The 13,684-nt window shown below is 34.2% G+C and overlaps 1 protein-coding gene across 9 annotated transcripts; it reads left to right on the top strand.

Moving 5' to 3' along the window:
- Positions 1 to 405: 405 nt before the first annotated feature.
- LOC136200790 (uncharacterized) lies at positions 406 to 9,808 on the top strand. 9 transcript variants are annotated; one of them, XR_010673515.1, is made up of 15 exons: positions 406 to 674; positions 768 to 833; positions 1,323 to 1,388; positions 1,511 to 1,586; positions 1,711 to 1,788; positions 1,959 to 2,024; positions 2,705 to 2,802; positions 3,360 to 3,433; positions 4,195 to 4,282; positions 4,369 to 4,526; positions 6,560 to 6,602; positions 7,713 to 7,778; positions 8,872 to 8,960; positions 9,035 to 9,134; positions 9,441 to 9,808. XR_010673515.1 is itself a non-coding variant. In XM_065991237.1 (15 exons), the coding sequence occupies exons 1-14, from the start codon at positions 576 to 578 to the stop codon at positions 9,131 to 9,133; spliced, it is 1,155 nt and encodes a 384-aa protein (XP_065847309.1). In that variant the 5' UTR covers positions 407 to 575; the 3' UTR covers position 9,134; positions 9,441 to 9,808. The 9 variants fall into 9 exon arrangements, 6 of the variants coding, with proteins under 6 accessions (XP_065847311.1, XP_065847309.1, XP_065847307.1 ...); XR_010673514.1 differs by having other exon boundaries at positions 9,255 to 9,808; XR_010673516.1 differs by lacking the exon at positions 9,441 to 9,808 and adding an exon at positions 7,874 to 7,931 and having other exon boundaries at positions 8,883 to 8,960; positions 9,035 to 9,093.
- Positions 9,809 to 13,684: the final 3,876 nt, after the last annotated feature.

The raw sequence follows: 13,684 nt of genomic DNA, 5'->3' as shown, positions 1-13,684 counted from the left end.
GAGAAGTTAGTTACGAGTTTGTTCCCATCCAATGCCTAGACTAGTAGGTTTGGTTCCCACCACAGGGCATTGTGAAAACAAATAATGTACGAAATTGTTTTAATTTATCAATAACTTTATTTGCAAAATCCAATATGATAGTCAAATAACTGTCAAACCATTTCGTTTAAATTTCTATTAAATAAAGATAAAATCGATTTTGTTTGAAAATTTTAAGGATAAATTTATACTATTTCGCATATTAGTATCCAATTTACACTTTCTCGAAAACATTAGATCGAATTTAACCTTTATCCCAATTAACCGTGGGTTGGACAAATCAAATTATTGATAATCCTGTAATAAACGGGTCAATCGGTTTACGAACCGAACCGACTTCATATCATACTCGGTTTGATTTGCTAATTTCAGTTATCGGTAAGGTTTTGCTCCCCCCCTACTTGAGTGTTGCCTGTTGGGCGCTGAAAAATGTAGGCATTGAGATTGAGTAGCAAAGCAAGCGAAGCTCTTCTCTCTAATTTTCCGGCCACGGCAGAAACCAACCACTGAAGATAAAGAAATATTGAAACTTTAAGATGTTGGAGGCAAGAAGCCTGAGAAAGGCAATAGTTCCGTCATCTTTGATTGAGAATCCTTCCCCTGGTAATATCCAGCCTACGCGCCTTTCCCTCCATGTACCTCCTTCTCTTCTCTCAATCCTTCTCTTCTCCTGCTACTTCTACCTCTATTCTTCTATTCAATGCATGCTTTATTGATTCTTCATTCAGGTTAATGAGGATTCTTCTTCTTGTTGGCTCTACATGGCTTCTGGTTCACACGTCTATAAGCTCCAGGTTTCCCATTTAACTCTATACTTATTCAATTTTTGTTGCTTTTGTTTTTTTTTTTTATATATATAGAAATTGAGTATAATAAGAGCTTAAGACCCTGGACTTAGTTATCTTTTTCTAGTTTTAAACCCAATTAAAGGTTGGAATTCCTTGCTAGCAAGCATTAGGCAGATTTAGTTGTACTCTCATAGTTGTTATGCTCAATCTGATAGGGCAAGTTTTGAAAATTTACTAGTCAAGTGCCTCTGGAACGACTATTAGAAGTGTGAACTTTGGTTTTTTTTTTTTAACCTGAACTTCGTTTTCTCTTTCCTTATAATTTTCTTTTTATATTTCCACCTTCATAATGCTATGAGAAGTCCAAGTTTTCTTGCTGTGAGTGTCTGTTTCTGCCACTGGTTTTAGACTATTATTTTTCTGTCATGAATCAGATCTTCAGCATGTAACTGTTAAAATTAGCTAGCTGAGCTAATTATCTTCTTCTTTAAATAGATTTCGATGGAAGATTTTTCTGTTAGTAAAGGGAAAGAAAGCCTCCTTATCCCTGTACAAACAGAGGTATTTTTCTCGTTACCTAAGTACTTAACTATGCTAATGCAGTTTGGTTTTCTCAGCTTGGATGATTGCTCTCGTTTTTTGATGTGGTTTTGGTTTTATCATTTTTTTTGTCTATCTTAAAGGTCATGGACTCTTCAGTAGTTAATCGTTGCCCACATCGTTCAGAGATACAAAGTATAGTGCTCTGTGAAACTGAAAGTAAGTAATTGAAAGATCATAACCTATTCTGTCCTTGCAGACATTATGCTTTGAACTACGGTTTTGTAGCTGTAGAAGGCGTGCAATTGTAACGAAGCCTCTGGTTTTACCAAATTATGTGCAGGCCCTGGATACTTGGTGTTGGGAAGTGTAGATTGTTATGGTCATCTTATTGTCTCAAAATTAGATAGCAATGGTAAAGGTAATGACCTATTTATTTTTGCTTTGTTTGTGGTGCCTTAAATACTTTCCCTATGCGTAATCATGTGACGAGAATATCTAAGAAGGGGACATGCGGGTAATTTCTATATTTTTATGTCTAAGGTTATATTTTATGACTTGGAAACTTTGGTTACTGCATACTTCACCCAGATAGAATTGAAGTTAGGAACTTGGGATCGCACACGGTCAACATCAGCTCTTTTGTTTATTTGCAAGGTGGATGCTAACACAGAATTCAAGAAAATTCTATATTTGCTCTTGCCAGCTTAAGTTCTTATATCAATTGTGGTGATTGTAGTCTAGTAAGTAACCATGTTCTAGTGGCACACATTGCTTTCATGCTAAAAGTAGTCAAATGGACAATCATAAGCTTATGCATCCATTGATAGAGGGCTCAAACATAGAGATGGGAATATAAAGGAGAAATATTGGTATACTGATAGAGCTTACTAGTCACAGCTTACAATACTATTGAAATGGAAAAGGAAATAAAGATGAACAAGGATAAAATGGATTGAGCTAACCCTCTAATCCACAGGAGAAATGTCCCTCTCTACTAAGTAGAGCCTCTGCAAAAGGCAGCCAAGCAATAACCCAAACAATAATCCTTTCCTTCTCTTTAACAATAACTAACCCAATGACATTTGGAGGGGATTGAACTCCTAACTTTTGATTTTTAAGCCTTGGAAAGTTTTAAAATTTTTTTGTCTATTAATTTTATGTATGAGATAAGGTTTCTGGTTTGGAGTACCTATAAATGTGTGCCTATTGAAAATACTGTATACTTTATAAGACCATGTCATGTCTATAGTACTTGTCTTCCTTTTGGTTCTCTTTAACACTTGCACTTTCCATTAATTGAGCTGCATTTATAATGTGTCTTCTGAAATTTTCAGATATTGATAGGCTCACATATTCAGTATTACCAAGGGACTCAGGTGTAGGAGAAGGTAGCTGGGCAGGGCTCTGTTTCAGTCCAAGACAATGGTCAATGGTACTTGGCTTTTCTAGTAAAATTTATTAAACTGGTAGATATTCCGTTTAGCCATTTCAAATATCTTTTGGATCTGTATCATTAAATCAACAGGATACTACCACTGAAGCTATGTGACTGAATGTGTAAAATATTGTGCTGGTATTGTCTCCCAGATGATAGATAAACTTGAGGGTGAGATATTTGGGTAATAAAATTGCTCGTATTGCAATTGCTCACAATTTTCTTCATTGGGTTGCATTATTCTTTTAATTCCACTTTAAAAGTATATTTCAAGCAATGATAGTAGCAATTTGTAAAGGGTTACTTAGACACTTTTTTTATCATTACATTGGTAAGGATAGATGTTGAAATTTCTGCAAGTTTGTAACTGCTTTTAGTGGATTATTTTAATATTAAATTTTTTAGTTTTTACCATGGGTTCATGTACAGTTACCTTTCTGTACAAATTTTTACTAGATGTGATTTTCTATCTCAAGGTTTGGCCTTATGCATGTAGTTGAAGTTTTTTCCTCTTTCTGATTTTTGCTTTCTTCCTTGATATCTTCTGCGTACAGGCAGCAGTAGCTCGTAACTTCTGCAAAACCATTGATGTCTATGATCAAGATATTCACTTACGAACTTTAAACACGTAATCTTACTTCTCTCTTCTCCTTTTTATTTCAAATAAAGTCAATGATCAGCCAGGCTGATGGAAACAAACCATGTAAAGCACTAAGAACACTCAATAAGCAATGGAACAATAGCTGAAGGATATATTGTATTGATTGAACCAAAAATGGAAGGAAGAACAAGGTAGAAAAACCCCACAGGAAACTTATACTTCCCTCTCTACTCTAGAGCAGACCCCTGCTAACAGCAGAAAAATACACAAAACAACCTGCCCCAGGCTTCCCTCCCTTACTAACTTATAACCGAAATCTCCCCTAGACTGCCAGCTCACCCCCTAGAATAGCTCGTTCTCTATCACATTCCACAGGCATACATGGAGACAAATACTGGATTAAGCTTGTAGGAAGGTGCTCTTATTATGATCAAGGTGCCATATTTTTGTCCATCTGCATATTCTTCATGGTGGTTTCCGTATTTCTATAAGCTTGCATGCAAGGTAGAGTATTTGATCATCCATTCTGTGATTGGGACTTGTGTGTTTTGACTAATTAAAAGCCTATGATAGGAACTCTTTCATTTCAATTTTACCTAATTTGGTTCCATATTTATTGTATGGTTGGATATTAAGTCTACATAATTTATCTTTGGAGTTGGACTGAAATTTAGCCAGCCCTTAAACTGTGTTGATTGAAATATCTATATGGAGATACCTGTAATACAGGAAAAAAAATTATAGACTGGATTTTCTCATTACACATCTCTAATTTGACTATTTTGCAGACTCTGGTATCCGTCCTCGTTGAGCTTTTTGCAGAATTCATGCCATGGGGATGAAAGTTCAATTTTAGCCATAGCTGAGGGGTGCCAGGTACTGTTTGTTTAGTATCTTATATCCCAAGTTTCTCATTTCTTGGATATATAATATATCCCATGTTAACTCATGGAATACTGCAGTTAACAATATGGGACTTGAGAATGAAAGAAAATGGGGGTTGTCTACAACGAATTTGTGGTTCTCTCGGTGATAATTTCTATGCTGTCTGCAGTTCCTCTACTGGTAATATCGCAGTGGGTGGTGCTGATCGTTCCGTGACCATATATGATCCTCGCAGGTTGGTCACTATTTATTTATTGAAATTATCTGATAATGTCACAGTTTATTCCTTGTGTTGATATTCGGTTACTTTGCAATATACATACAACAACAACAACAACAACAAAGCCTTAGTCCCGAAATGATTCAGGGTCGGCTAACATGAACCATCATATAAAACCCGTGAAATCAAGTCGTGTCAGCGACACAAATTCTCTCCCTCCACTCTGTCCTATCCACTACCATATTTTCCTCAATCCCCAATAAACTCATATCACTCTCGATCACCCTTCTCCAAGTTTGCTTAGGTCTTCCCCTACCCCTCACCACTACATCCCTTTGCCACTCTTCAGTCCTCCTAACCGGCGCATCAAGCGCTCTTCGTCTTACATGGCCAAACCACCTTAGTCGGTTTTCCCTCATTTTATTCTCAATAGATGTAGCCCCTACTTTTGTCCTAATTATTTCATTACTCACCCGATCCTTTCTCGTATGACCACACATCCATCTCAACATACGCATAAGTGACAGTGTTTCACTGCGCAACACTCCGTACCATATAACAATGCTGGTCTGATTGCCGTGCAGTAGAATTTTTCCTTCAATCTATTAGGCATGTCGGGGTCACAAAGAAAACCCATAGCACTCTTCCACTTCGCCCACCCAGATTTAATCCTGTGAGCAACATCTCCATCTACTTCTCCATCCGTTTGGATAATAGATCCTAAATACCGGAAGCAATCTGATGCCTGAACAACTCTCCCATCTAGCGTGATTGTCTCTGCCTCCCTACTCCTATCGCCGCTAAACTTACACTCCAAATATTCCGTCTTACTTCGGCTCAACTTAAAGCCTCTAGATTCTAAAGTTTGTCTCCATAGTTCCAACTTCCTCTCCACGCCTTCTTTCGTCTCATCAACCAACACAATATCATCTGCAAACAACATGCACCATGGTATACCATCTTGAAGTGAACTTGTTAGTTCATCCCTAACGACGGAAAAAAGAAATGGGCTTAGTGCAGAACCATGGTATACCATCTTGCAATATACATATTTCTGAAAAATTTGTCATTATCTATTGTCATTGTGTTTTTTTTAGCTTTGAAAGAGGTAATTTTGAGTGAATAGATAAATTTTTCTATGGTTAAACTTTTAGACTAATATAAGTAATTATTTATTGTTAATAATATCAAACCAAAGTATATGGCACTTTAATATAAGTTGAGCACAAGGGGTGTATTTGGTTTGGTGTTGTTGATTAATTACTATAAGTGAGAATAGAAATAATGCTAAATTTATTAGATATTCTTATATAACTTGCGAGTTATTAGAATGAAATATGTACTTATATTAAGCTAGAAAGCGGGCGAGCCTTGGCGCAACGGTAAAAACGTTGTTGCCGTGTGACCAGAGGTCACGGGTTCGAGTCTTAGGAGCGGCCTCTTGCCAATTAAATTGGCAAGGGAAGGCTTGCCCCCAATACACCCTTGTGGTGGGACCCCTCCCCGGACCCTCGCTCAGCGGGGACGCGTAATGCGACCGGGCCGCCCTTTTTTTTTTTATTAAGCTAGAAAGCTTAATGAGAATAGAAATAATGCTAAATTTATTGAAGGACGTACAAGCACTAAAGTTTTCTTCCAAACGTCAAGGGCTAAAAGTAAAAACTTTTTAAAAAACACAATGGTGCAAGTGTTTTAAGGATCAAACCTCAAGGGATGTGGTTATAAGAGGAGATTTTCCATTTTACTTATATTTTTATATTCAATGGCAGAACTAATGGACATTCGCTTGAGGGACTAAAAGAGATACTTTTAAAGGCCAAGTGTTTTTAGGGTTAAGGTTCAGGGTTGGTAATGATGATTTATGTTTAGGATAATTTGCATGTTAAGCAAAAGGTACCTATTCCACTGCTTAGTGGGTTGTGTTAATCTCCTATAGTGTTGTTTTTTCCTAGTGAAAATGGACGGACATAAAGAACATGGGATGATCTTATTATGTATTCCACATTGAACAGAATGAGATCTAATTAGTACTTATGTATCGACTGTAGATGGGCAGCACTTTCGAGATGGATTAACTGTTCGAAGTATGAGGTCAGTTCATATTTTAACTCCCTCTCTTGAATTCTTAGTTGTAGTTTTCTTTCTTGATATATATATATATATATATATATATATATATATAAAACAATTTTGAACATTCAAAGACATATTAGTTCTGAGCGAATTTGCATAAATGTGAAGACTGATCAGATACTGAATATCAAAGGCATAATTTGTGTAACCATCTTCACTAGAGAAACTCATAATACGTGCTCGAAGTGCATAAATGGAAGTCATACTGCTTCCTTAAGTTAGTTTAGAACACTTCTGTTTAAATATTTTATGAAGTTAGCATTGACCTATTTTTGTAGGCTGTAGGGTTATATGGACATGTTTGTTCATTGCTATGATGAAAACTGAAGTTGTATGTATCCTTTTTGTTCTTTTGAATTAGCTGCTCATATACTCCTATTTATTGAACCCTACTAATTAAGGTTGCATTGAGTAACAAGGGCCTCTAGTCAGTTAAGCTAGGTCTCGAGTTTGATTCTTAGTGTACCCTACAAACCTCATGAGTCAGATGTCATGTGAGAACTATTGTTGATTGATGGCCAATAGAGATTATGAGCTCAATATCAGAATGCAATATAACTGGATAAGAAAAGCAGCATATGATGATTTCTTATTAATTGGAAATTCTTTATTAGACCTGACCTGGTTCTTTTGAATTGGTTTATAATTTACTCCATAGTTACTAATATCTACAATTATACATCTGTCTTACATTATAGCAAGAGTTTTCCTGGTTGGGCACAAAACAAATTACTGAAAATGTGTCTATCCTCTTTAGTTTTCTTGCATCGTTAAAACATATCATTCTGGTTCATATTTATGTGATTAGCCTTTGTATTTTTATATGTTATTTTTTTCTCCCCAATATACAAAAGAACCTAATAGAATATCAAGACTAAAAGATGAGATTTTATTTTACTTTAGCTTATCTTACCATATTGTATAAATTAACCAGGGAGAATTTTGAGATTTAGCTCACATACATGGATACTTACTCCTTTTACTGAAGCTCCTGTCTTGACACTTGTCTCTCTTTAGGTTTTCTTATATTGCAGCTTAATTAATTTTTCTCTTTTACTGATATCACAGATAACTGGACTTGCATTTTCATCGTTGGACCCGAAGTACATGTATATTCAAGGGGTCGATTATGAGGTGATTACCTTGCAAGTATATTAAGCTCACCTTATTTTTTGCATGTGTCTTCTGCTTAATACTTTTAATCTCGCATTCGGCACTTATTGTCATAGTTATCAAAGGGGCATAAAAGGCGCTAGGCTTCATGCATATTGCCTGAGAAGCCAAAAGGTAGTTGTTAACTTAGGATTTGGTTGAACTTTATTATTTAGATTAGAATCTATTAGTATGAATTATGATTATGGAAGAGTTAATAGTTTATTTGGAATGTATTTCATGCTACAAGTTATTAAGATTATGGATAATTGGATATGATGTCGTATTTGACTATTTGTTGCATTTTAGAAATGTTAATTGTTGTTATTTTATAATTTTATATATTTCTTTGGTGTGCCTTGTGTCGCTTAGGCGCGTGCCTGTACCCTGCGCCTAGGCTCTAGGACCTCCTACTTGCGCCTTTAGTAACTATGCTTACTGTTCTTCAGTTTCAATTTAGCCTATCTCAGGATTGCGTCTTTTACTCTTAGTACAATTATCAGTTACTTTTGGATAAACCTTTATTGAATTTCAGTTGAAATTTTCATCAAATATTCTTCTTTTACACTAGATGCTTGAACCATTCAAGGAGATCATCAATAAAACTTTGATGTATAGACCTCGGCAAAAAATTAATATTGGGCGTCAAATTGGCCCCCCTATATTTTGCATAATTGGTCATTTAGGCCTGCCCCTCTACTTCAAATTTGGCCCCCTTGTACTTAAGTTTTTGGGGTTACCTTTCATTGACGGTTCTGAAATTCAAAGACAGTTACAAAATTGAAGCAATGGTAAAATTTGAGAAAAATTAAAGTAGAGGAGTTGGATGTGCCAAAATTGAAATATGGGGGTCAAAGTGACAAATCATGGCATAGAATAAGAATATGAAATGGGGTTAGCATTCATGTGATATGCTGGAAAAAGGGGTGATGGGGAGTCATGGGATAATTAATTAGCGTGGGTCAGATATATATATATATGTATATATATATATATGGAGTAACATATGTCATGCTTACATGTGATTGATTTTCTGCAACAATTACTTAATGTGATAGTACTTATACTAGAATAGAATAATTACAGGTGTTCTGTGGAAATTGGGAAAAGACTGAAAAGGTTTTTTCATTTAGAGGAGATTCAAATTGGCTTGGCTTCACTAAGGTATTCATTTCTATCGAACTCGCTTGCGCGCGCACACACACACAAATGGCTACTAACCTATTTGCGTGCTGCAGTGTTCGAACACTGATGTGCTGAGCGGATGGTGTGATTCGGGTAGCATCTTCGTGGCCGATGTTAGCCGCGCAAAAGAGGGAGAATCATGGAAGGTTTAGGGTATGTATTGACTCATAACTGAATGTTGTAAATTAGCAGCCTTTTTGAAGCAGTTATTATACTAACTCCCTCCCAGTCAAGTCAGCCATCACATTAATGAAACATAACCTCCTATTTCAGCTTTGGGTTTGACCCTTGAAGTTTTTGAGTTTATTCCTGACTTGAGAATGTGGAAGGTGGAGTTTCATCTAGAAATTTGTAACTTTTCGAAATCACAGGACAAAGTCAAAAACTTAGCTTCATGTAATTTATTATTTTGATAATCTTGTCACAATTAATAAAGAAGATTTGATTTTGGATATGAAGCAATTGAATAATGGGAATTGGAAGTTTTCATGGTCAAGCATGGTCAAGGGTTGAAGATAGAAAAATCAATTCAAGGATGGACGGCAGGCATTGGGAGAAAGGCCCCATTCCTCACCAACTGCTATTAATCACTATGTTTTCTTCACTATGGATTTTTCATTTCGTTATCCATATTATTGTCATTTGGATGTGGACATCCAAAGCTCTTCGTTGTTTTATTTTGGGATACGCACATTTTTTAATTTTAATATTTTTAATTAAGATCAATTTTAGATATTTTGTTGGTTATTTGTAACTATGTTAGTAACACAATAAACATTTGAGACACTACGATATAAAAAAATTGTGATCAACTTATATGTGGTCAATTTTATCATCCAACATTTTAATAGGTTTTTTTTTTTTTTGTAACTATATTTGTAATACATTAACGGGTTGTTTGTTAGAGGGGATAAAGACATAGGGATAGGGATAAAAAAACTGAGATGAATTATCTCATGTTTGTTTTAGAGATAGGTTGAGGAGATAAGAGAGGGATACGAGTCTTATCCCTAAAATCCTATACCCATGAGGGGGGTGGTATATGGAGGTGGGATAAGCTCCAGTTATTTATTTTTTGGTAGGGAAAAGAGAGTAAGGACAAAACAAACACCACAACAAATTAATCTTGGATTAGTCTAGGAAAGCTAATCCCCACAATATCTTCAGAAAGCAAAGATAACAGGAAATCAGGAGGAGAAGAGAAAATAGAGACGTCCAAAGCCTTCTCATGGCCCTCATCTGCCACTCGATTCTGCTCCCTGAAAATATGGCAAAAGTTGATAGAATCGAAAGAGGAGCAAATCCTTCTAATTGCTTTAACTAAATTCTGGCTCCCTAAACACAGAGCCCTTTTATCAGAAATCATCTTGACTGCTTCGAGATTGTCTGACACCACTAGCAGCCTCCTAATCCCAAGATCCTCTGCCACCCTAAGCCCAGAAAAGATACCCCAGAGCTCAGCAATAAAAGAGGAGCCTAAACCTAGATTCTGAGCAAAACCTGACAACCAAGCACCTCCTACATCTCTCAATATACCGCTGGCAGCAACTCTTCCGTCCTCTTTACGCGACCCATCGGTGTTCAACTTTACCATCCCTTCACCTGGTCTATCCCAGCCTATCAGATGAACAGTCGTCTTTTGGATAGAACCTGCTAAACTATCAATCTTGAAACTCTCAATTATTGAATTAACTTTTCTGAAAAAGAAAGCCAGCAAATTAGGAATGACAATCGCTCCTCCAAATACCTCAACATTCCTCCAATGCCAAATTTGGTGGCAGACCAAAGCAAACAGAATTACTCCATGTTCGAGCTCAGCCAACAACTTCCCTTCAACACCCTCCCCAAACCAGTCTTGTTCTGAATAGGAAAAGAAGGCAGAAAGACACTGCTCAGGCAGAACTTTCCTCCACACGGCCTTACTTCCAACACAATCTCTAAGAACATGGCAACTGGTTTCCGCATGAGCTTTACATCTACTACAAGCATCAGAGTCCACCAAATGTCTTTTCCTTTCAACATTTGTTAGAAGCCTATTCTTAGCATAAAGCCAAAGAAAACTCCTAATACGATAAGGAACCTTTAATGACCAAATACCTTTCCAAAGGTTTGAAGGAGGAACATCCAAATTGTGATTAAAGGCCTCAAAAGCAGATTTATAAGAATAAACACTATTATTAGTAAACGACCAACATCGAGTATCACCATCTTCCTCCATACTGCTAACATTTAAGCTAGCCTTTTTAAATTTTCTATGATATAAGGTTAAAATTGATCCTACTTTAAACATACGTTAGGATCAAATCTTCACTTTACTAAAAATGTTAAAGTCAAATTTATCCCTTTTTATTTTTATTCATATATTGTATTAATTATAAAAAAAAAACATACTGAGTATTTCCATTACATAAATACAAATCTCCTTTTTTGAACTCCATGCAAAAATGTCATCGCCACTTGCTGGTAAAGTTACTCGTGTTTTTAAATGAATGTAATACATATTTTAGCAATTAGGGAATTAATATATATAGTTATAATTGATCGGTATTTTGATGTGTTAAAATTATAATTTTCAAAAATTTAACGTGTATAAATAGAAAAAATATGCCTCTCTTGGTATTTATTTTTCTCCGTATCATTTTAATTGAAAACTTAAACTTATCTATACTATATATAATAGCAGAAGCAGAGAGAAATATTGAGAAGTGTTTTAGAGGCATTTTTAATGAGTTGTCAACGTAGTAAAAAATCAAGATTAAAAATATTTAATTAATTAAAAACAACAGATTTATTTATATTTATAATATAGTAAACAGTTACTAGCTCATTAAAGCCTTTTTGATGAGTTGTCAACGTAGTAAAAAATCAAGATTAAAAAATTTAATTAATTAAAAACAACAGATTTATATTTATAATATATTAAACAATTACTAGACCATTAATTAAAATAATAAAAGAAAGTAAGAGTTACGGGAAGATGAAAAAACACACAGCAAAGAAAATCTAAAAGTCACAAATAAACCTCTATATAAAGCATGATAGATAGTATTCCACCATTATATTCATTGGTCATGATAGATAATGTTATAGGTAATTATTCAATTTTTTCATATGTTGTATTTATTTTGTTCTCAATTGTTGTTGTTTTATTTTTATTAAACAATAGTTGTTATAGTTTCATCTTTTAGATCCATTTCTGCCCTTACCCATGTTCTATACTTCTCGCTACCTTATCCATGTTTTCTTTTTTATTCGTCTTTTTTTTCAATTTGATATCTCCAATTGAAGAAATCCAATAGAAATAGAAGATGCATGGACAACTAAAATCGGGAAAAATTACATGTCAAAAATTACAAGAAATTTTTACGTTTCTGAAGGTAATTATTCAATTTTTTTTCATGTGTTGTAGTTATTTTTGTTCTCAATTGTGTTGTTGTTTTATGTTTATTAAACAATAATTGTTATAGTTTCATCTTTCAGAGATGAAATTCCATTTTTGTCGTTACTCAGGTTCCAAACCTCTCGCTACCTTATCCATGTTTTCTTTTTTATTTGTTTTTTTTTTCAAAATGACTAAAATAAAGATTTTGTATATTTGCACTCTTTTTTAGTATATGTTGCTAGGTGTTATCATTTCGATTATTAACTCTAACTAAAATTTAGATTTTCGGCTTTATATGAACTCAATTTTAACTTTAATTGAAGTTAGATTAATTTTTCTAATTCGGAACCTGTTGAAATCCACTCATTTTTTTTAGTTTGAGTTTATCTAACTGATATGGACTATATTTTTTATTTTTATACATTTTGGTACTTATAAAGTTTCACACAATAGTTGTTCATTGAAGTTTGAGAACTATTGAATAAAATACTAAAGAGGTATTGAAATATTATGCTTACAATAAAGTTTATTTCAATTATAAATTGTGTTATATTATTATTATCACTATTATCAAGAAGTTATTTTTTCTCAGTTCTCTAGACAAAGAGATTGTAAGCGTCTAATACACTTGATAAGATGTTTATTCTTGAAGAATTTGGATTATGCTAGATATGAATTCAAAATGAAGGTAAATAAAGATATATTTTACCTTTATTTTAAAAAAAAAAGACAACTAAAAAAACATGGATAAGGTAGCGAGAGGTATGGAACCTGAGTAATGACATAAATGGAATTTCATCTCTAAAAGATGAAACTATAACAACTATTGTTTAATAAAAATAAAACAATAACACAATTGAGAACAAAAATAACTACAACATATGAAAAAAATTGAATAATTACCTTGAGAAACGTAAGAATCTTGTAATTTTTGACACTTTTGTGTTTCCCGCTTTTATTTGTCAATGCATCTTCTATTTCTATCAGATTTCTTCAATTGGAGATATCAGTTTGAAAAAAAAGACAAATAAAAAAGAAAAACATGGATAAGGTAGCGAGAGGTATAAAACCTGGGTAACAACAGAAATGGATCTGAAAGATGAAACTATAACAACTATTGTTTAATAAAAATAAAACAACAACACAATTGAGAACAAAATAACTACAACTTATGAAAAAATCGAATAATTACCTTCATAAATATAATACTATCTGTCATGACCAATGAATATAATGGCGGAATACTATCTATCATGCTTTATATAGAAGTTTATTTGTGACTTTTGGATTTCCTTTGCTTTGTGTTTTTTCATATTCCTGT

This window comes from Euphorbia lathyris, chromosome 7, assembly GCF_963576675.1.
Source record: "Euphorbia lathyris chromosome 7, ddEupLath1.1, whole genome shotgun sequence".
In the NCBI taxonomy this organism is placed as follows: domain Eukaryota; kingdom Viridiplantae; phylum Streptophyta; class Magnoliopsida; order Malpighiales; family Euphorbiaceae; genus Euphorbia; species Euphorbia lathyris.
Note: the sequence above shows the minus strand (reverse complement) of the source record. Positions and strands in the feature narration are given on the sequence as shown.